At 41.4% G+C, this 22,583-nt stretch overlaps 1 protein-coding gene across 1 annotated transcript in view; it reads left to right on the forward strand.

The window, feature by feature from the left end:
* Positions 1 to 22,583, forward strand: part of DNAAF8 (dynein axonemal assembly factor 8) — a gene marked incomplete at both ends in the record, with an annotated part of 91,740 nt that overhangs the window by 48,497 nt on the left and 20,660 nt on the right. The window contains 10 exons of the mRNA XM_082006715.1: positions 1,474 to 1,789; positions 4,014 to 4,120; positions 7,339 to 7,493; positions 8,867 to 9,011; positions 11,780 to 11,911; positions 13,389 to 13,583; positions 14,867 to 15,193; positions 16,801 to 16,863; positions 18,268 to 18,321; positions 20,381 to 20,550. Of these exons, the coding sequence (XP_081862841.1) occupies positions 1,474 to 1,789; positions 4,014 to 4,120; positions 7,339 to 7,493; positions 8,867 to 9,011; positions 11,780 to 11,911; positions 13,389 to 13,583; positions 14,867 to 15,193; positions 16,801 to 16,863; positions 18,268 to 18,321; positions 20,381 to 20,550 (1,664 nt within the window). The remainder of the gene's footprint in view (positions 1 to 1,473; positions 1,790 to 4,013; positions 4,121 to 7,338; positions 7,494 to 8,866; positions 9,012 to 11,779; positions 11,912 to 13,388; positions 13,584 to 14,866; positions 15,194 to 16,800; positions 16,864 to 18,267; positions 18,322 to 20,380; positions 20,551 to 22,583) is intronic.

A 22,583-nucleotide genomic window follows, 5' to 3' on the forward strand; every position in this document is an offset into this window, starting at 1 on the left:
CCTGTACCACTCAAGTCTTAAATTTTTTCCCATTTGTGAAATAGAGATAATGAAGCCTGTCTTAAAGCATGTATGGAATGTTATTAGTTGCTAATGCAATATAACCCTAGAGGAACAGGTGTCAGATTAGCCACAAAGTACAGCAATGAACTCTGCAGTGTAGTATGGCTTGTACTTTCTTTTAAGCCAAGAAGTTGTCCTGGAAGGTTTGTATGTGACACCATCACAAACACAGGCAATCCATTTCTCTTGGGGAAAAGTATAGGCAGGCTGAGAGTGAGAGAAATGGGTTTCCTTTTCCTCAGGCAGAAGGTGAGTGAAGAGAAAAATTCTCCAGTCTCTCTGCCCCATTTTTACATTTGAAAACAATAGGAGCAAGACTGCCTTAGAAATAGGATTGCAGTTGCAGTTGTCTCAGCGCTGTGCACATAATACTTTCATACTGATAGCTGGAGAAATGAAGAAGGACTCCAGAAATGAATAAGAAAACCATAAAATCACCAGTCATTAGGAGATGACAGGCAGCAGATCTGCTTCAATGCTCTGTACTATGCACCATTATTTAGGAACATTTTGTATGACGAGACAATTCATTTGAGCTAAGAACTGCTATGCGAGTTTAAATTAGATTTTTACCCTTAGCTTGAAAACTTTAAAATTATTATTTAAAATATTTACAGCCTGTCTCTCCATTATCTACCTGCTCTGGAGACTTATGTTCTGGCTTCTGATTCTTATGCAACAAATGATGTAATTGAATATGTTTTTAAACCTCAGAGAAGAAAATTACACACCTTGTATCTTTTTCTAGTATCTATGATAAGAACTGCAAAGAAGCCAAATTTGCTCTTTTTCTGGGGTAACTTACTGGACCCCAACTATGCTGACAGTAGACATGGAGAAAGGTTTGCCAGAGACATAGGGAAGAGTTGTTGCAGGTTATAAGGGAAGCCACGGTTCAAGTCCTGGCAGGGAAATAAGGGCAGCTACTCAAATATTTGCCTTGATATGTCATCTTACAGCATAGTACAAAATCTGTTCTTAATGCGGAAGGAAATAATCTAGAAAAGAAGTCTATGGATTTCCAGTTTGACCCCCTTCCCAGTTTTCCCATATCTGGTAAAAATTACAGAAATACCTCTCTCCTCAGACCCGTATTCTTGTCCTGTCTCCCCTTCAATCCCACCCCAGCCTTCCTTCTGGGTACGAACAACATACTGTGCACACTCCTTTCCACAGCAAGTGTGAGGCAAGCAACTCCTCTTTCTTTAACAGACTACCTTGAATAACCTCAGATTTACTCTTGGGTAACATGGAGCTGGTTGCCAGCGTAGCACCCACAGGACAGGTAACTAGTAAGTTACTTTGTGGAAGTCTGGCTATCACAGATCTGAAAAGAGCCCTCAAGTGGAATGAGTGACCTTGGTGTGGGTTGTTCCACATTTTAGTCACACATCTGTTTGTCTTTCACAGAAAAGCTGCCTCCTTCCTATACTTCAAAGACTGGCGAGGTGCCACCAGTGCTGGCGTTAGGTGTGAGAGGACCTAAAGCACGTAGCACCTTGCAGAATATCATTGGGCCATCTGACCCGCAGCTGGCGAGCATGACGGACTGCAGTTCCATCAATGCCATCTACTGCCGGAGCCAAGCGGAGCCTCTCGTCTACCTGCCTCACCTGGACAGCCGTGTGCACAGGGAGCTGTGCCTCTGGTTTGGAGGGAGGGCTACTGATGCAGCGCTGCATGCTAGTGTCCTGGATCCGGCTTCCCTATGCGACAACAGAGCAAGGTGTTGGCCCTGGATGTTTTTGAGCTATGGTTGTTGTCACGGGTAAAGTGTGACATGGAGGCCAGGCGGGCACGCGGCTAGCGTGCTTTGTCTTTACGTATCAGTCTTCTGCTGAATGTCTCAGTGAACAAGAGTGCAGGGTGGGAGCAATCTGTCTACTTTTATATTTCCAAACCAGTTACTACAGTCTGCAAAGTCCCTCTCTCACAGGACTGTCTCCTCTGCAGCACATAATAGATGTGTCAGGCATGGGAATCTTGCAGTCACTTCCCATCATTCATTCCCTGGTAGCTAGACCTGTAATTCATACATTTGCAGCACCTTCTCTTGGGCCCTCTGTGCCTGAAATATCTGATCAGACTAATTCAAGACGTCCTCCAGCTCTAAGTGTGTGCCACTGAGTGGCCCTTGGCTAGAAAGCCTGGTCTAGCTTTGCCCTATGTCCCTTCCACATCAACTGATTAGAGATGAGGGGCTTCAGATGGAAAAGGTTCTTTGGAGGATTATGACAGAAGTGTGTGAAAATGAAGGGTGGCTTCTGAACTTTTAACTCTAGCAATCAGCATGAGAAATGCAATTTAGGAACTGATGGCATAGCAATAGGGTGCCAAAAATTGCTTCCCTTCCTGACAATCCTGCCACTTCCTGGACAGAGGCTCAAACCTAAGGACCCAGGAAGCACATTTAATCCTCTGTGTGTAAATGAAGGGCTCTGCTGTGCTCAGAGGTCCCTTTCCTCTGGAGGATCAGAGTTGGCTGGCCTGCAGAGCGAAGAGAAGAGGCACTTGTCTTTTTTTGGCTTCTGAAAGACAATCCTCTGGTTGTTCCAAGCACAGGTGGATCTGTGGCTTGAAGCATTTGTTTTACAGTGCTTTATCAAAAGATTTGGCTTAGGGCTTCAAGGAATTTATGCCAAGCAGGAGAATATCAAACTACAGATCTCCTCTCCCTGGCTGTCAAGTTTGCCACACAGGCCTGTGTAATCACATGGGATGCCAGCCTCCACACTGGCCTCTTTCAGGCCCTGGACATCTCCTTTCAATATTGCTGAAGTGAATAAATGATGCTGTGGTGAAACTTCCCTGCAGAAAGCTCAGACAAGGCCCTGCACCTGCAAGTTCTGGGCAGGTTTTTAAAGATCCCTTCTGATCCCGGATACTGGGTGCAGCATGGTACACTGTGTCAGTGGCAGCAGACTAGAGGTGAGGTAATCTGCAGCCCTCTTGGTGCTTTCTGCAGAGTGGCAAAGTACACCCATGTAGAATTGATGTGATGCTTGTGGAGGGACTGTGTGTCAGAGTTCAGTTCTGCTTAGCCATGAACAGTGACTCTCATAATTTTTATTTTTAAGATTGGAAAAAAATCAATTTGACAAAGTTTCATTCTCTTTATTTATGTGTTTATTTTCCTCAGGGATGCTTTTTGCCTCTTACAAAGATGATGAATTCTGCTCCGCTGGTATAACTTAGCCAGTCCAGAGTGGTGCTACATTCTAAATAATGCACTTGTCTTTCACCTAATGCTGGTAATTTGGTCCATTGGGAGACAAGAATACAAACTGCAACTCGGATTGCAGTTTTCAGATTATATTTGGAAATGCTGTGGTCTCCTGGGAGTGAACAAGCAGGATGTATTCCAGACAACTCAGTGGTGGCAAGGGATGAGGCAGGCAGGTTTGCCTGAACAGCCTGCACTTCACAGACCTAGCCAAACCGTTTCACAGACTGCAGTTTGTGTTGCTGTCAGTCCCTGGCTTTCAGAACCACACCTTTTTGGTCCTTTTGGGTGTGCAGGAATGTTGTAGAGGTTTCACTGGCATTAACATTTCTGCCAGGCTTGATTGTGCTCGTTGCCCAACATGAACCTTTAAAATGGGTTAAACTCTGGCTAAAGAACCAAAAGTGAATAGCAACTATGATGTATCTATGGGTAGGAAAAGCTCTGATAATGCAGCCTGACATGTTTCTTGATTCCCAGATTTCTTTGCCAAGCTGGCTACTTTGCATTAGCTACTTTTAATTGAACACAGAGAGCCTTGGGGGGAGTGATATAAAAAGATGTTCAGTCAGAGAGACCTTGATGCAGCTCATGTAACAGGCAAGGGATTGAAATGGCTTTCCAGTAAAGCAGTTTTACCAGAGAAGCTTCTGGGTTTGTTGCAGAGAGTAGGTTTGAATCAGAACCTGGTGTAACAGCTTTTAATATTTATTGATTATTTTTTTAGCTCTCAGAGCCCTTCATCAACTAGGGCAGAAAGAGATGAAGAAGAGGTTGATCTCTGGAACATGGTGCTGTCTCGACCTCCAGCAATGCTTGTCTCAACTACCAAAGGTCAGTGTTAGGGAATAAATCTTGAGGTTATATGGTTGTTCTTCACTGACAATATTACCTTACTCCAGCCCACCTGTTTCAGGAAATTCTGCCTCCCTGGATTGCTCAGTGCTGTGACCTGGCCACTTGTAGAGCCAGGAATGAATTTCTAGTGAAACACTTGCCTAAAATGAAGTGACAAAGGAGTGTTACCACCTCATCCCCCTCATGGGAGTAGCTGCTAGAGTCCTGTAGGCTGCTTAGATTTCACTGAAGGGTAAGGGGAAAAAAAAAAAAACCAACCAAAAAACCACCCTGTGGGAAATCTCTGCACATAGCGGATCTGTTCATCAAAGAAGCAGTCATGTGAAGACCTAACAGTGTCCTTAAACTGCATGATTATCTGTTTAGACATCATCTACCTCTACTGGTGAAGAGCTGAATATAGTCATCGTGGATATGAAATGGTTAAGACTTCATTTGGGGCAGGACTGACCACACAATCAGAAAGGACAGCACTTCATGGGGCTCATATTAACTGGCTATCACCTGGCTCCACCCAAATCCCCCTTTCCCCTTTGTAGGAGTAGTCTTCCAGCTTCCGAATTTGACCCTAGCTAGCAGCAAGCTGACTGTGTTCAAGGAAAAGCTGCCAAGGCTTGCAGGCCTTGTAACTGGCTAAGAAGGATCTGTGTGGTATAGGGGTGTCTGCGGTCAAAGGCCAATGTGCTGAAAACCTTCTGTAGTGGGGCCTGACATGGCAGATCTCAGGCACAAGTGATTTTTAGACAATACTATTGCAACATTGCTGCCTGGTTTCTACTCCTGCAATTGAAGATAGTTTCACAGAAAAAAAAAACACCGGAGGGGAGTAGAAGCTCAGCAGCTGTCGGGGAGAAGGTGGCAGAAGGAAAGCAGGATTGTACTGACATAGGAAGAAGGCAGAGAAAATTAATTGCCAAAGGAAGGAATGTTTGAGAAAAGAATGAAAGCGTGAGCCAAAATGATGAAAGGAGCGGAAAGTGACAGAAAGAAGATGGAGAAGGGAGAAAGGAGGAAAAAAAAAAGTCCCACCTTTGAGATGCGCTCTTTTGTATAACTGGGCATGTTAACTCAGGTAGTTTGGCAGACAGCCATTGGCTCTGTGTTGTTTGGGATTGGTATTGATGGCAGCTGGTGGTTGCTGATAGAATGAGTCACATTTTCTGCTGCTCTTTCCTTTTACGGCCATTAATGATTCACATTTGATGTGGGCTGCTGAGTTACACCACACCACGTTCCATCTGTATTTGGGCTCAGGAAGTCACTTTCAAGCTTTGCTCCTCAGATAGATTACTGTATCATGACTCTCAGAAGAGAAGCTGAAAATCTGGTCTGGGAGCAGATACCCTATAGCGTTTTAAGGAAAGGAAACGTTCACTAACTCCTTCCCTCAGGTCTCCAGCAGCTTCCCTTGGAGACAGGAAGATATACCCATGCAGAGCATGCAGAACAAACATACTGCAGCTCCCACCAGGTATATCTGCCCCTTCTCAGTAATCAAAGTTTTACTGACCCTAGCAGGTATTCTTGTTGATTTGAGAAACATGTATGTGAAAAACATGAGAGTTTTTTAAGTGTCATCAACTAGAGAGGAACTTACCACCTGCAACCCTAAATTTTGACAGTTCACATATAAGGAATGTGGCACTAATGTCAGTCTGGCTCAAAGCCTGCAAAATTAAAGCCATAAAGCCAAATAGGCAGAGTGTTTCTTTGCCTAAAATTTCTGTCCTATCCGTAGTAATAAACACAAGCTTTCCCTTGTTTTGTTGCCATTGCTTTGAACTACTAAGCTGAGCCTTGATCAGATTCTGGGGGGACAGATATCCATATCACAAAGTCTAGAACCAAAAGAAACATTCACTGCTTATAGTCCTACCCCCAAAAATAAGTGTAATTGGGACACGGAGACTAAAATACTCTAGCCTCATTGTATCATTTGGTTAGAGCTAAGAGAAATTAACAGTGTAGAGGAAACCCCTGTAGAAGTAATACTGAGGACGTGTCTTCAGAGCATGCTCTTGGCAGGTTATGGAGATCTGAACGTATATTGTGTACAGGAAAAAAAAGCTATATTAGGACTAGGACTGTGTAATAATGAAGGTGATGGTAAAAGCAGAGACCCAAGATTAGAATAAAGCAAAGACCTCCGGTAGATCAGGGGCTTCAGGGAAAAGTCTTGAGCTTGTCCTGTAGTACCTAAGATGGGGCTTAGACACTGCTCAGGCGGTCTTGTAGGCTGTTTCTCCTGAGCTTGCTCCTAGCACGTGTTGCCACCCTGTTGGCAGTGAGCCTGGGGTTCAACTTAGAAAACAGGAGTCTAAAACCCCAAGGTTCTAACCCAATGTAAATTCCAGTTACTTCTACAACCTTATCTACTGGGATGAGGGATACGAGGAGGGCACGAGCAGCCAGACCTAGTGGATGAGAATGAGGTAGGAGAGAGCAGGCTGGTATCATTATCATGACAACTAAGGACAGGAACTGGTGAAGCCACAGATAGTACCAAACCAAAGAGCGAGGTGAAAGCATGATCACAGGCTGGTCCAAGATTCAGGAGCCCGTGCCACAAGGCAAGCTCTGGGATGAAGGTTGGAGACAGGACTAAAGAAGGGACAAGAGGAAGCAGAAGGTAGCGATGAATGAGATTGTAGAAGCAAGCTACAGTCTAGGACGACCAATAATAGCAGAAAGGAATGGCTGGGGTTGCTTCGTGCACTTTATGGTGGACGATAAAGTGGACAAGGTGGTCATCTTGTTACTCATCAGTGTGGCCAGGCTTATCAGGTCCTTAGCCCTGGAGAGAACTGACTGCTGTTGGATAGCCAGCTGTAAGGGTAAGAGCTCCAACACGGCCCGGCAGGGGCTGACGCACAGCTAGCACGTGAACTGAGAGCACAGATACCTCAAAGGTAGATGAATAGCTCGTAGATAGCTAGATAGACCTGATGAGACAGGCTATCTGGAGTAGATGATTCATAATGATATTACTGATGATGCCATAAGCTTTTCCATTCTAGGTTGGCCTCTGACAGCAGTCATTACAAATTGGGTAGAGCAAATAAACCGTAAAATACAGTGTCACCATTTGGGATGCACTTCAAGTTGGAACTAGCCACTGTGAGAGTTGCCTTGCATTGATACTGCAGCTTCTATGGAAATAATATGCTGCTTTTCTTACCCTCTTTTTGATCTAGGGGACATCATTTTGATGGTGTCACCTGTGGTATCTCCTCATGCATATGGTAATGTGATTTCGGTCTGTACTCATCAAGGCTTTGTTCTGCAAGGAATCAGGCAGCTTCAGCTTTCACCCAAGCAAGCCGTTGTGCTCAGCATGACAACAAGTCAGGTACTGGACAGAATGCACAGCTCGGTTGTATACCTTGGGTTACCGGTTGTTCTGAAACTAATTATGCTGTGAGCTTATGGATGTGTGAGCCAACACTCCTCTAGTAAGTATTCTCAAGGACACTCATTCCCTCTTTACTAGCTAGCCAGCACTCATGTTCTCTGTATTCCTGTGAGTGGTACTCTGGTTGCTTTCAGTGCTGGTTTTTTCCTTAGTAGGAAAATCCTACTAGGCCTCAGCCTCTCACTGAGAATAGGAGTGTAAATTCATAATCGGGCCTCCTCCTACTAAAGGCAAACATGAATTTTACCACTGATCTCAAAATAAGCAAGAGCAGGCAGTAGCCCCATAAACCAAAAGAAAAATTTCTGATCTGCAAATGTGTATTGAGGAGAATAGTCTTCATCTAACAGACTGATGTTTGATTATGTGCTTTGCAGTCCCTCTGGGACTGCTTATGGCCTTTCAGCATGAAGTCCCCTAGTTTAATGCATTCCAGATGGGTTCCAAAAAGAGCTTTGCTATTGTCAAAAATAACCAACTGGTTTTTTTTTTTCTTTTTCTCTGAAGCTCTGTCTAACATGATGATAGATTTGAGTTACAGTGTAGTTGGCATTTTGACAAGTCAGCCTGAGGAAACAGCAATAATCATAAATGCAAGATTTCAGTCAAACTTAACATATGCAAGAAGTCCAGTTCTGCACTTCTTACGTGATAAATCACCCAGGAATCATAGGACACCATCTCTTACAAAGGAGTGGTCCCCTTACTTTAAATTATCATGCTTGGGGCTGTTTGCTATGTCAATCAGGAAGTGCATCATTTTGCAATTTAAACTGTGTGCAAAGCCCCTCTTTTCTGCTTGATCAAGCCTGAGGAATAACACTTTCCCTGACCATAATATGTTGTAGAATAAACATAACTTATTTATGGCATGCTACAGCCCAAATAGCCAAATATTTGGAGCACGTTCCTAAATGGCCATTTAAGAAGTTAACAAAAGCAACTGTTCCTTCAATGTGCTGGTTGGAGCGAAACGTTTCTGAAAAATCATCTCTTCATTTAAGACTCAAGATCATTTTTGCATGAGTGATTTAGGATGGTAGCACGTATCAGCTGAGTTATAACTGTTGTGGTTTTAGTCCAGCCCAGTTGCAGGGCAGAACATTTTTATGCTAAGCCTTTTCCCTGAGGTTTAAATTAAGTTTCTGAGTCTCATGAATAGATGACGTGTGAACACCCAGTTATTGGAAGGTACAATGGCTCAGCTAGTGAGCTGTATCTTGTTATGCCATTGTAACTTAACTATTTGCTTGAGCCCTACAGCAATTACATCTGGATTTAGTAGTCTGATCTTGTTCTTGTTATTTCAGGTTGCTGTATTTTGCCCTAACAAGATTTCAAGTTCACCTGATAGTTCTGCAAGAGGAGAGCTCTCTGCTGAGCCACGCATGCACTGTCTCATTTTGTTGCTGAGAAAGGAGAATGCTAGTCATCACATTCCTGCACTGGTAAAAGGTAATGCTTTCACTGCTCAACGACCTTGGAAAAGAAGGTTTGCATTTCGGTGCATGTGAGCTAAACATTAACGGTCTAACCACAGCTGTTACGTTGCAGGGAATATTTACTGAGAATATCGGGGCCTGATAGTTTTGCTGTATCTGTCTCCGGAAGAACATGTAAATTGGTCACTACTACATATCCAATGGAGCAGATTGATCTTTGTCAGTTGTTTGATCTTTAGCACTGGAGTCCTCTTGAACTTAGAATCATAGAGTAACTCATGACTCAGGAGGTCTCTCATTCAATGTCCTGCTCAATACAACATCAGCAACAAATTCAGATCAGGATGCTCAGGGCTTTTTTCAGTTAGGTCTTTGAAAATCTGCAAGGACAGAGGTTCCCCTGCCTCTCTGGGCCTTTGTTCCAACGGGAAACTGTTTTTCCTTTCTGTCAAGTTGGAACCTTCTCTGTTTGAATTTGCGAGCCTTGTCTCTGGTTTCTACTGTGTACCTCCATAATGGGCCTGGCTTCACCATCTCAATAACCTCCTCTTAGCTATTCTTATTGCACAGAGAGGTAGGATAGCAAAAATATCTATGTGCCACTGAGCCTGAGGATAGCATCTGATCCTATCAACCTCAGCCCTGAGTTCTGCATACTTGTGACTTCCATGCATCTGAACTGTAACTCATTTTGTATGTAGGGACTGCCAAAACACAGACAAGTTGCTGCCCCAAATCTTCTTACTTGAGTCAGACTCTGTTCTGAGGCTCTGGTTCAGGAAAAGCATTATTTAACTTTCTTAAGGATGAGCTGACAGTGATCTCAAGTGGGGAAGATTACAGGCAACAGCAGTGATCAGTAGGGAGCAAAGAACCTGCCCTGCATGCTTCTTCCTGCTTTGGCAGTGGGCATGTTGTCTGCAGCAGCAGAGTCCATTCCTGGTTCTGTTTTCCTGCAACCTCCCCTTCAGGGACCACTGCTGAGAAAAGAGGATCACCATTGCTGACCCCTCCATTAACACCACCACAGATAACTTGTGATGGAGACATTCATCCACTGCCCAATTGCTTCCTTTAATCTATCCACAATAGAAAAGAATATTTAGAGGTTTAGAAAAAAAAAAATAGCAATTCAAAAAGTCTTCTGCTTTTTCTCCCAAGATAATCACAGAATGTTCTGAAAACATGTACAGACACAGTGGATTAATCATGGCAGACTAATTACAGCACTGTGTCACCTGCTGCCTGTAGACCCAAGGAAAGTTGCTCATTAAAAAAGTACAGTTTCTGCTGCTTTTCTCCTGGAGTGCTGTAGAAGATGTTTACAGTGTTCGTGTTTTGCATGGGGAAATTTCCATTAGAAATATATAGGTGGGCACTGGAACAAAGGATATTCTGGACAGGTAAAACGTTTTCCCTCATTATAGAGAACTTGGGTGTTTTCTTCCTTTATTTGTAGACAGATTTTACAAATGCCTCTTTCCATGTGTTCTGTGGCTGCTTCGGAACTGATCCAGAGAGATACCTTATTCCATATTCCGGAGCCATGGAGAGGGGAAGCTTTATTCTTGCCATATAAGCTTTGGCCTCTGGGAAGTATAGAATAGGACTAGGATTTGAGTAGGGTAAATACCACACTAAGAAGTTTTGCATTTGTAATCAATAACCCTGAAAAGCAGTTACCCCTTCAAGGTCTTGAACACTGTTCAATTTTCAAAGCAAGGGAAAATTCAACAATCATTCCTGAAATAGAGCAGATAGATAGGTGTCTTTGGGTAATGGATCTCTGTCTTGAGGATCAAACACCATAAATTTTTGTCCAAGCTTTACTTTTTGCCATGCCTTGAGTTTGAATAAACAGCAGGTTAATGCTGCTGTGGCAGTGACGGCACATTTTTTGGTTACTCATAACATATGAATTTTGAAAAGCCAGATAGGTAATTGTCAGTGGTACAAGCTCAAATTCTTGTTAGAGCTACATTTGATGTCTGAGGTTTACCATCAGCCTCTAGCGCTAATAATCCATTTCCCATGCTACACTACAGTAAATTTTTGACAGGCTTGTATGGTAGAAAGCAAAGGTATACAAAATAATTTTTAAAAATAACAAGCCTTTAAAACTGTGATCTGAAATATTATTACAGAAGGCTGAACTAATTGTTGTGGGAATGAACTGTATGTCAGTACCTTAATGCACTACTTGTGCATAGCCCAGCCTTTTGGAGGAAGAAAGGGAACTGAGAGATTGCTAGTTTCAAGCACTTAGCATCTGTAAAAGTGGCTTGGAATTGGATATTTCCAGACTGGGAGTTACATGAGCAGAACATGATGTTTCTGTTCAGGTCTGTAAGCCTCGCAACGCCCCTGGGGCCACATGATGCTCTGTAGGATGCAGGACAGTGGCCTTGCACCTTATAATTCAAGAGGTGTGTAGCATCTTCTGTGCATTTGTTCCACATTTGAGTTCGTAGCAGGAGTTAGAAGGTAATAAAAACAGCTAGGGTGCTGGTCACAAAGCAAAGTGTCTTCAGAGAAAGCTGTGGCCAAGCTTCAATTTTCAACAGCTGCTTGCCTCACTCTTAAGTGACTATGATTTGGGGGAGACGGGGTGATTAAACTGCATTTCATGCCTCTTAGGTAAGCTCAGCATGGCCCACGTTAACATCTCTCTATTGGGACTGTGGTCAGATGAATCAAAACATCTAATAAGAGGAGTGTTTTCATGTCAGACTGCATCACAGAGTTCCGTATTCCTCAGATTTTCTTTTGTTCTGTGCCTAGGACTGATGAATGAACTGGCAAAGCAAGGCCTCCTGGGCAACGGGCAGAGCAACCTGCCTGCCACTGCTGGGCTGGACCCTTCCACGTGTTTTCATGTGGCTCCTTACACTGAGACCTTGCTAGAGACACTGGGTAGGTGAAAGCTATGGGAAATGCATTGTTCTGGCTTTTATAAGGTCTGACAACCTTATTAGGGTTTTTTTCACAAATAAGAATATTAGGAATATGCTTATTGTCTATAATAACTCATTTAGTGTTTTGCTGTCTATCAATCATAGTAACTCTCATTGGATGTCTTCTGCTGCTGGGTAAATGCATGGAAGAATCAATAGAAAAGCAAAATGGAAATACCTTTTTTGAAAGTAAATTTAAAAATAGACAGAAAATAAGTTATTTAAATGTGACATGATAACAACCAATTAAACCTTAAAACTACCATAATTAAAAGATTAATATTTAATCAATACATATTTATTGCTATAGTTTCAAGAGAAGTCAAAATATTGAAATGAGATAAATTGGTGGTTAAGCATGTAATACTAGAATTTGCTGAAGTGCTGAATGTTGGCAGCTGTAGTTTCTTCTGTCTGTGCAGAGAAAGCACTTCTTCATTTCACTTTACTCAGGTCTTCTTATTTTCAGTTTATACAGTTGGATTCCCTTCAGTAACTCATTCATTCAAAGCTGGGGAATTGATAGGACTTGAAAAAGCAAGTAAACATGTTTTCATGTTTGCTATGACTCGGGCAGGAGAGTCTTAAACCTACTAGTTCTATACACTTGGAGGTCATGGTAATCAGATGTTTATTTCACTAGCTACAGGTAGTGTTTTCTTACATATTCAGCAGGTTAATATAGTTTGATTTAACAAATTAAATTATTTTAAGTATTGGATATCAGGATTTTTAATTGAAGTATATTGCTCTTCAAAACCAAATTCACACTAAATCATAAGGAAAAATAATCATCAAATGCCCGTCATTCACCATTTTCTAGTCTTATGAGATGTTAAGATGTAGGAATAACTAAGTAAATAAATAAATGTTAATCTATACAATTGCTTAAATACTCATGTAGTGAAACAATATAGAATCAAACACAGATTTCTGATGGGACGGTGATTCTGCAGACTATGGCGTTCCCAGTAGGACCGTGGATACGTGCATGGTATTGTAACAGTCCCCAGTTTAGTCCTCAATTGTATGCCATGTAATGTCCTAGAAGGCAAAATGAAGTATCAATTTAACGTGAAGTCAGTTATTAGTTATCAGTCTGAAACTGATGCCTTAAATCATTTTGGTATAGATCTATCAACTCTGCTTAATGATGTGAATAAGGATATCAAAATTACAATTGAATATATTTGCTTTACGTGGCAAAAAGTAATCCCACTTAAGGAGTGTGACTAATTAGTACGGGTTTGCTGTGATACTGCTCCTCATGCATGATTCTTTTTTTGGCCATGCTGAGCTGCAGTGTGAGGAACAGTATCACAGTGAGGCACTGGCCTTTGCTCCATTGAGAATTAGTCAATGCCTTCACACTAAAAAAGACTTGAGATTTGTTTTCATGGGGTAACTAGTTTTGTTTTGATTATCTCCCTTGGTAGGAGGAAACCTCAGTGCAGTGCCAGACCCCTGTAACATTCCTCTTGATCTTTTCTGCAATCGAACATATGCTTCTGATCCCGAAATGGAGCAAGTTGTCATGCTGACGATGGTTGGAATGGACGCTATGAAGAGTGCTGGAGAGCTCCTTCACCAGATCCTTCTTCCTGGGTGCAATAATCAGTCTCAGAATGCAGGTGATCCAGGCTCTTGGGGAGGGCTGTAGAAGTTGGTCAGGAAAGTTTATCCTGTCTAGCTATTTTTATCACAGCAGGAACATTATGAAAAATGTGGTGAAAGGGGCCTTGGGAAGGAGGACAGTTTTCTTTTGCTTACCTGCCTAAAGAACTGAAGAATTTATTGTTGCTAATTAGTCATGGGCAAGGCCACTTTTCATACTGCAAACAGCTCAGGTGGGCATAATTTTCTTCAGAGAGTGTCGAATTAGTTCAAGGATGTGCTTAGGCTTACTAAGTCTTTTATGTAATCCAGAGCATCGTGTCTCTCCCGAAGTACTGGGAGATAAAGCAGCGGTGTAACTGGGGCACAGCAACAGGAATTCAGCAGTCACAAACTCTGTTCTGTCCACTGACGCCCTTTGTGATCAGAACCAAGGCATTTCACCAGTTCATGCTTCATTTCCTCATGCACACAGGAGGAATAACGACACTATCCCCTGTGCTAAGCGCTTACAAATGCATGAAGAGCGCTGTCAAGTGCTAAGCAGGATGATGATTTTATATAATTCCATGATACAGATGGCATCAAAGTGTACAGTTGGCAGGAAGTGTACAGTTCTGAAGGGCGGAAGTCTGGCACATTGACTTATAGTATGTTGTATCCTACTCTTTTGAAACAATACTATGGAGTAAGTTCTGTATCACGGTAGGAGAGGAGGAGATTCTAGCTGACAGAAACTTCCAGCAACAGGCACTCATGGATTGAGCCCTTAAATATCTTGCTACGTTGGAAGTAAGACTACTTTACAAACACAACAACATTTAAATTACTTTACAGACAAGTCAGCATTAAATTGTAGCTTATTACTATGATGAATATAGCTTAAAATGGAATGTTGTGAGAGGTGGTAAAGGATCTATACCTATGGATTATACTGTGTCAAAGCACATTGTTACCAGTGCATTCCCCTTCAACTCTTCTCCATTAGCTGTGTTCTCTAATCAAATCATGGCACTTATTCTCTGTGACTCCCTGTTGATTTCCCAGATAGCCCATTTTTTGTTTTCACTGTGAAATAATTTCCTAGCATTTGTATCTTGTGGGTTTTCCCAGTATATTTCTATATCTGCATTACAGTCCATTTTGGATGCAACAGGGGGCAAAGTCAAAGTAGCTTTGGAACTTATTGTCTAGTAAAAAAATCAATGTGAATTTAGTACACTTGTCTCCAAAAGAAAATACAGCTTCTATGAAATAGCTGCTGTCAACTGATGCTAAACAGATTTCTCTTGACTTGCAGAAGAACCCGATGCAGGATTTGAGCTCCTAGGTCTCAAGTGGTTGCCCCACCTCACTCGATGTCAGGCCAGAGAAATAACCCCTTTTGAGGTTGGAGATACTTCCTGGAAAAGAAGCCTTGATATACTTATGTCAAACCCAGTCCTTGTGTGTGCATTACGGCGGATCAATGCCTTCAAAGTTCTTGCAGATGCATTGAAGAGATTAACGCAATGCAGGGAGAAGCTAAGCAAAAGTGGCAGTCTTCTACAGACAGTAATGGCCTTGACCTCAGAAGTGACATTCAGACAAGCCATCCTCTTCTTCACAGAGATGGATTTTGTAACTGGTAAGACATGTTTTTACTGTTTATAATGTCCTCAGGTATAAGGTGTTTGGCAGTTTATTGAACTTGGACAAAGGAATCCACTACTATGGGGTTTTCTCAGGCACAGAAAAACTTAATAATTTGGGGTTAAATTCTGAATAATAATGAGGGATATTAAATCAGCAGGAGCCAGCTGAGGTCATCTACAAGTTAGCCTATTAATTTAATGTGGCTACGCATGGCCTGGTGCCCTTTCTGAAGATTTTAAGGTACTCCATAAATACTAAATATGTATTACAGCAGTTGGCAGGACCAGTAAACAATACTACGCATTTTGTAAATGAGAGAAAATGGGAAACAGAGGCCAAGATCTGTCCCACCTAAATGTGGGCACCTAGTTGTGGTGCCTAACTTGTTGAGGTTACATTCCCTGACCTTGCCTCTATGCTCAGAGAGACAAAAGTACTACCAATCTATAAGAGCTGAAGAAAGCAGATTTCTTGAGAATCTCTTTTTATCCTAGAAGAGAATGAAGAGTTCATGAGGAACAGAAACCTTTGTTGTCAAAAGCTTCTCGGACTTCAGTGATATATGCTTGCCTTGATCTTTTGGCATAGTAAACCTGCTGGTTTCCTCCTGTAGCAAGAAATGTACAGCCACACCTCTTTAAATCCCTGTTCAGACTATGGTGTTATTGATACTGGAGGCTTTGGAGCAGCAGAGTATGAGCTCACGCTGTTTTCTAATGTGAAATATATTGGTATATCACCTCCGTTCTTGGGGAAGCCTGACTCCTCACACCTAAAGATAAAAAGTTCTGAGCCTGACAAGTTCTGATTATTCAGACACAGAGATAAATCAAGATTGTGGTAACACCATGTATCAGCTGAGGAGGAGTGACGCAGTTCCGTAAGCGCATTCATGCTTTGTAATTTATAGCTCTTCCCCTATCTTTTTGTGGGGAAGAAAGGTCCTTTCTTGTCAATGCAAACTTAGATGCTTGTGTCAAACACACACTGCTTACGTAGTGCAGAGTAACAAATTGGCGTTGATGAATAGAAAGAAGAAAATGCGATGGTGTTGGGAAAAAGATACTCAGTTTAATCTCACAAAAAGTTAGATGTGACAGTGAACTACGCAGGTGTTTTATGGGAGGTTGGAGAGGAGGCCTTCAGAAAAGAAGGCATTAGACATACCAAATTAGTGTATAAAACTTTTATAAGAATTCATGCATCACTGCCCTTCATTAAAGTTATCTGGAGACCAAAAAGCTGGATAAGAGGAAAGCAGAACTGTGAGATCAGGTTATTGAGGGATGTTGTAATCACAGTGCCAGCCTTTCCCACAAAAGCCATTGTCAAGAACAAAGGAGCATAGCTGAAGCATGACTTCAGCATCCTGCACTCTCTCTTTTATAAGGTCATTATATTTTTTTCCTCCTGTTTTGGTGGTTGTGGGAGGAACGGAGGGGTCTTTGTGATAGAGAATGGCTCTGCAATATTTTGCAGCTGGTAAAAGGTCTGCCATTTCCCCTGCTAAATAAAATCACCTTTGTCACCCCCACCCCCCCAAACAGTGAAGATCCCCCATCTGTGAATCTGTAAAAATACATCTCCTTCCTTTTACAGATGCACAACACCGCCCTGCTATGAAATATCTGCCACCACCTCGCAAGAGGTCCCGGGCTGAAGGTGAGACCAGAAGTATGCACCAGTTGCCTCTCTGATAAAATCAAATAATTTTATACTCTTTGGACAGATTGAAGGAAACTATAACTCTATGTCTGCTGTCAGAGGGACTAATCCCATCAAAAAGATGAGTTTCATTATGTTTTACAGAGGGGTAATGGAAGCCTAGAGAGGTGAAATGTGTTGATCACGATTGCCCAACAAGCAAGTGACAGGAATTGGAGCGGAATGCCTGTTTCTGAAGTCTCAGACAGGGGCTCTGTCATTTGCATTGCAGTGCCACCGAAGTTACCACAGACTCACAGATCCTAGAAGTTCTTTCAAATAACCCCAATACCAAAGAAACAAAATTAGTTCACATCCTCACAGTACCAAAAAGTTCTGAGGCAAGTACCTCAGAGTTGGTTTCACCTTCTATATTTACTCTTATTATTCCAACAAAGTAAAAGACAGACACGCGGAAAGAGAAAAGGTCTCATTAAAAGAAAAGAACACTTTGGCTAAATACCTTCCAGATACATTGCGCTGGCAAATAGAAATATATGGATTTCAGATGGTCATAAATACAAAAAAATGGTAATTTTGTTTTGATGAACAGATTTAAGTTTTCTATTTTATCTACCTTGCATGTCACACTGGTTAAATTTGCCAATCAGTGGAAAAAGAAGTCCTTTATAAATCTGATGCAAGCGTCTCCTCATTGCACCCCAATCCTAGGTAACTTCTCAATTCACGTGTGCCTTAAGTTTTCCTCACCTCTCCAGGTCACTGCAGGTTTTGCATTAGACTGAAGGAAACATTTTTTTATAGGCTTTTGTCATAAGTTCTGACTCACCAGACTCCTTTTATACTGCTTTGCTCTTACGAAGAGCCACTGAAGTGACCATTCCTGGATGCTTGGGGAATGTCAGTGAGGTTTTATCAGCAGAGCTGAGGAAAGGACTGAAAAACAGATCTGGGCTCAGTAAGTGTGGAGTCAGAATACACAGCCCTTCTTTGCTTCTAAGGGCACAAGAGAGGACATTAAACAAAACTCCTGAGTTTCTGGAACTTAGACCAGAAACAAGGTAGCTTCTAACTTGACTGTGAAATATTTGGAGCACAAAAGTAGCTTAAAACCACTGTTAGCCACTCCCTGAAATACACAGAAAAGGTAACCAAGAGTCAACATGATTTAGTACTTGCAGTCCTTTTCAGCACATACTATTTGGCTTACTGGAGAAGTGGTAAGTACTACATCTCCCAGGGTGTCCCAATACATCTGAATGTCTGAAATCAAGCCATGCATGCCCAGTATAACACTTTAAAATAACAGTGTGCTGTAGCAATGTTGGCTGCAACATTCTCAAATCATTGTCCCAGAACATGCGTATCGCTTACTCAAATCTGTCTGCTTTTCTTGTTTAGTGGGAGAGCGCCAGAGATGCCATGCAGAATCACTGTTTACCTACTTGCAAACAGGTGAAAGAAGAGCAAATGGGAAAATGTGGTTTGATAAGAACTCTGTGGAACTAAGTCATCTAGATGTATCAGCCAAAAATGAGCAAAAGGGTTATACCAACTTTTCCCTTAGGCTTGAATATGGGCGGTGGTATACACTCTCTTTTCTAAGCATGCCAGGAAATCTGATATTTGCTTCTCTTGAGTTTACGCTTATTTTAAGCCATGCGCATATCTAAAGTAATGTATATAAATAGTATATAAAATAAACGGTATCTTTTACAGATACACTATGAAATCAAAGCCTATATACTAATTTTGTGGGGAAAAAAATCATTGGCTGTGAGGAAGTGATCTAAAAATACTACAAAGCAGAAAAACATGACAAAGACCAGGCAACGTGGGCAAAACTGGAAAGACCACTAAACAGCCAGAATTGGACATGGAAATCAGGCACGTCTGAGGGCTGCCAAACGGCACCTCTGATAACTCATAGAGACTGTTCCATTGATAGGCAGTGGTATTTTCTTGAACAGTTGTGACTTGTAATCACCAAGGAGAGAAAACCAACTCTAGGTGGCAAGGTGTTCCACCTGTTTTCAACACCTGTCTTTGACCAGACCTAGGTGGCAAAGTAACAAATCCCTCCTGAAGTGTCTAAAGTCCATAAATACATAGTGATTCATATACCACAAAAATGAGAATATTTGCCCAGAAACGTAGCAGATGGTGAGTAAAACATCTTGAGGACAATGAACGCTTATGTAACGGTATGCAGTGAAGATTGCCATTCTGCATGCAAGCAGCTGAGTGGATCTGAGCCACTTGCTTCTGCACTTGCAGGCTGTTGCTATGGCACTTAAACCTTTCTGTTCAAGAATGATGTGAAGAACGCAGCAGATCTTTAAAGGAGGGCTCCTTGCATGATAAGGGTTAAATTTCCATATCAGGGCTGGGGACTTTTTATTTTTGATCCCATATTTCTCTGTCATGAATCAGCAACAATGCTCCTTGCCATTTGAAAATAACGGTATGCATTAAATTATATGTAGTATTGTTGATGCTTCGTTGCACCGACATCTGTATAATTAGTAGTGGGGTGTACAGGAAACATAAAATGACGTTTTATGTATGCAAACAGATAATCATGGATCAATTTTAGCAGCCTGCAGTACTGTTACCTCATGCTTCATACTAATTGACATGGTTAGGCACCAGCAGTTAATGGGTCCTAGCTGACTGGTTCCGACACTACAGTTGCCAATAAATCTTCCAAGGATGTTATTAGGATAAAAATCTTAACAATATTCCTAGTAGTAAGGTTCTTTAGATTAATGAAACTAATAATTTGAAAACGCTGTCATTTAAAAATTAAATTTATATATTTGCTGCCTTTTAATACATTTTGTATCATCAAATAGCAAAACTGTCTTCGTCTGTTTTCTGTTTCTCATAGCACACAGAGTGCTGCACCTGGCTGGCAGCTCTGCTGGGAGAGCTTTGTCAGAAGCAAAAAGTTTTTGCTGAAATTTCAGTTTTAGTAAACATTTATAACATTAATTGGGACCTGTCATGCTTGTTAGTGCCTCTCTGAAACATAGCTCTAACACAGAGATACAGAACACTGAGAGATAAACTGTGAGGAATAAGAATTTAATAGCTGCCTTAAGGATTATATCACATAACCACCACAGTTCACATGAAAAATGTAAAAGGGAATATTTTATCCCTCTTAAAACATTCATATATAATATAAAGGATTGAGTCTTATCCTACAGACCTGCCACAAACTTTTTGACTCAGAGCAGATTTCCTGCCCCGCCCCCCACCTCAATCTACAAACCTAGACTGTTTTAGATTTTTTTTTTAAACTAAAAATCAAACAAAACAAAGCAAATGCAAAGATCCTATATGCACAGGGGTTTTTTATGGACTTGTTCAAATTTTTATGAACTTCATGCTAGCTTTTAGATAACCCTCTTCTACAGATGTCTGTCCAAGCTAGTAAACAAATATTGCTGTATGTTTTACCTCCGTTTTTAGGAGCGGCTTTGAGTTTCACTAGTGTGCTTTGTTACAGGAGCCCAGATTCTTTGCACAGTGCTGCTGATCAAACCTGGTGCCTGGAGCCATCGTCTTGCAAAGATCCTTGGAAAACTACACCTAGAAAAATTCAGTGTGGTTGGGATGAAACACATAAACCTGGAACCAGACATTGCCTTAGGACTCCTTTCCTCTGAAGTGAAACAGGTTTGTTAAGAAACCGGCAGATCTGTGGCTACACTTAGGTTTAGAGTGGGGAAATACATTAGCTGGTGAATAATCCATTCCTGAAAAAAAACAAAAATTGCCATCCAGGATTTCTGGGTGGTTGTTAGAAGCGAGCTATATAGAACAATCAGATCTGTATTGGTATCGGACACAAAGAAAGCTGGCATGCTGACAGGTTTTTTTATTGAGTGCCATATTGAAGCAGACCTGGTTTCTCTAACACACAAGTTTGGAGGATATGGGCAATACAGACTTCCCAGGAATCTGTTTAGCTGCTAATTTGCAATGCTGACTCTTTAACTGCAAAGCAGGTGTCCTCTCTTTCTTCCCCAAGGTCATTTCAGGTAGGGCACATCTAAGGAGCATACCACACCCTCTGCATGTGTGCCTAATTTTCCTTCTATGTCTTTAAACCTGGGAGCTGGGAAATGTTCAATGCACTGCTAGAGAATATATACCTCTGGAGCCCTGTTCCCTTATATTACATTACATTACATATACCGCTGAATCTCTGTTCCAGAGGCATGTGTTCAAGAGTCTGTAAAAATAACCTGCAAAGAGAGAAAATTGAGTTACTGTCATTTCTAATGTCTAATAGACAATGAAGAGGGTTCTTAAATCTTGGGGTGTTACCAGTTTTTGTTAGCTAAAAATAGATTTATGTTTCTGCTGATTTATAGCATTAGAATTTTTTTTTCCCCAACCTGAAATATCCTGAGATGGGTTGTAAAGAGATTGTGAAAGCCAGGAAACTGAAAGCTGAACATTTTAGAGGAGTTATGTGTTTGCTTTCATGAAGAAATTTAACCAATTAACTCTTACACAAAAAAACCCTTTATAATCAGTATTGCTCTTGGGTTAAGTTGGGAGAGTTTATAGCATTCTCTCGTAGAAATCCTTAATAGAGTCTTCCAGAAGAAGACAGGAACATGCCAGGACAGTGTTCTAGTGTAACCCTCAATCAGGAACAATTAATACCTTCTGCATGATAGCAAAACAATGGAGCACAAGCATTTGATTTTTAAATATCTAGAGACCACTGGTAAGAGGGATATAGCAGCTATTAGATTTGATGGGGAAGTGCTTTCCAATACAGCTTTAAATCGTGCAACTAATTGATCACCTGAAACAGAAAACATTTTTAAAGATCCAAATGTCTACCTCTGGAAGTAATGTAGATATATGCGGGGTAAATTTGAAGAGAGGTTCTTTCATGAAAATTTTCTCTTACTTGTTTTTGGTGTTAGCTCTAACACACGAGAGCAGCTGTTGAGCATTGATTTTTGTTTCCTTGAAGAGCTGGTGACTAATGAGTTTTAAAATTACAGACTTTGGTTTTTGTTCGTGGAAAAAAAAAAGCAGGTTTTGAAAGTGAGAAAGCAGAGATAATAGACTGCATTTGGCAACGGGGAACGGACAGTAGGAAATGATTTTTCTGCTCCTTCTCATTTTTAGAAAACATCTGAAAGTCTTTTACTCATGAGGGCTGAAAAAGGCTGAGCTGCTGAGATAAGTAGGTAGATTTTCAAAAAGCCTCAGCATGCTTCAGGGACCGGGTTATTCTGAAAATCTGGCTTGTGTTACAATGGCAGCTGGTGGGAACAGAACTATTTTTCACAGCTGAATTTCGTATAAAGCACTTGACATGGAGGGATGTTCATTGTTTCTCAGTTTAGGGGACAATGGGATACAGTGCTGTTATTGACATTAGGCTTTTAACATTGGGGCAAATTGATGAAATTTAGCATCTCCTGTTGAAGAATGTGGAGCCAGTGTGTCTGACACTTCTAGAAATTCCGTCTAGGGTTTTTTGTCTCCTTTTCACCCAGAGCCTGATCCAAAATCCATCTCCAGAAATCTCTAGAAAACTCCCACGTGTTTGCTCAGCGATGTGCCAGGTTTTTTTTGTGTATATGATAGCGGACTTGGGTTCTGTTCCCTGGTAGCAAGACTACCTAGCTTCTACTTCCTCTCTTAAATGAATTATTTACATGCACATTGACAAGTATCCT

This window comes from Phaethon aethereus (assembly GCF_964289735.1).
Source record: "Phaethon aethereus genome assembly, chromosome: 15".
NCBI classification, from domain to species: domain Eukaryota; kingdom Metazoa; phylum Chordata; class Aves; order Phaethontiformes; family Phaethontidae; genus Phaethon; species Phaethon aethereus.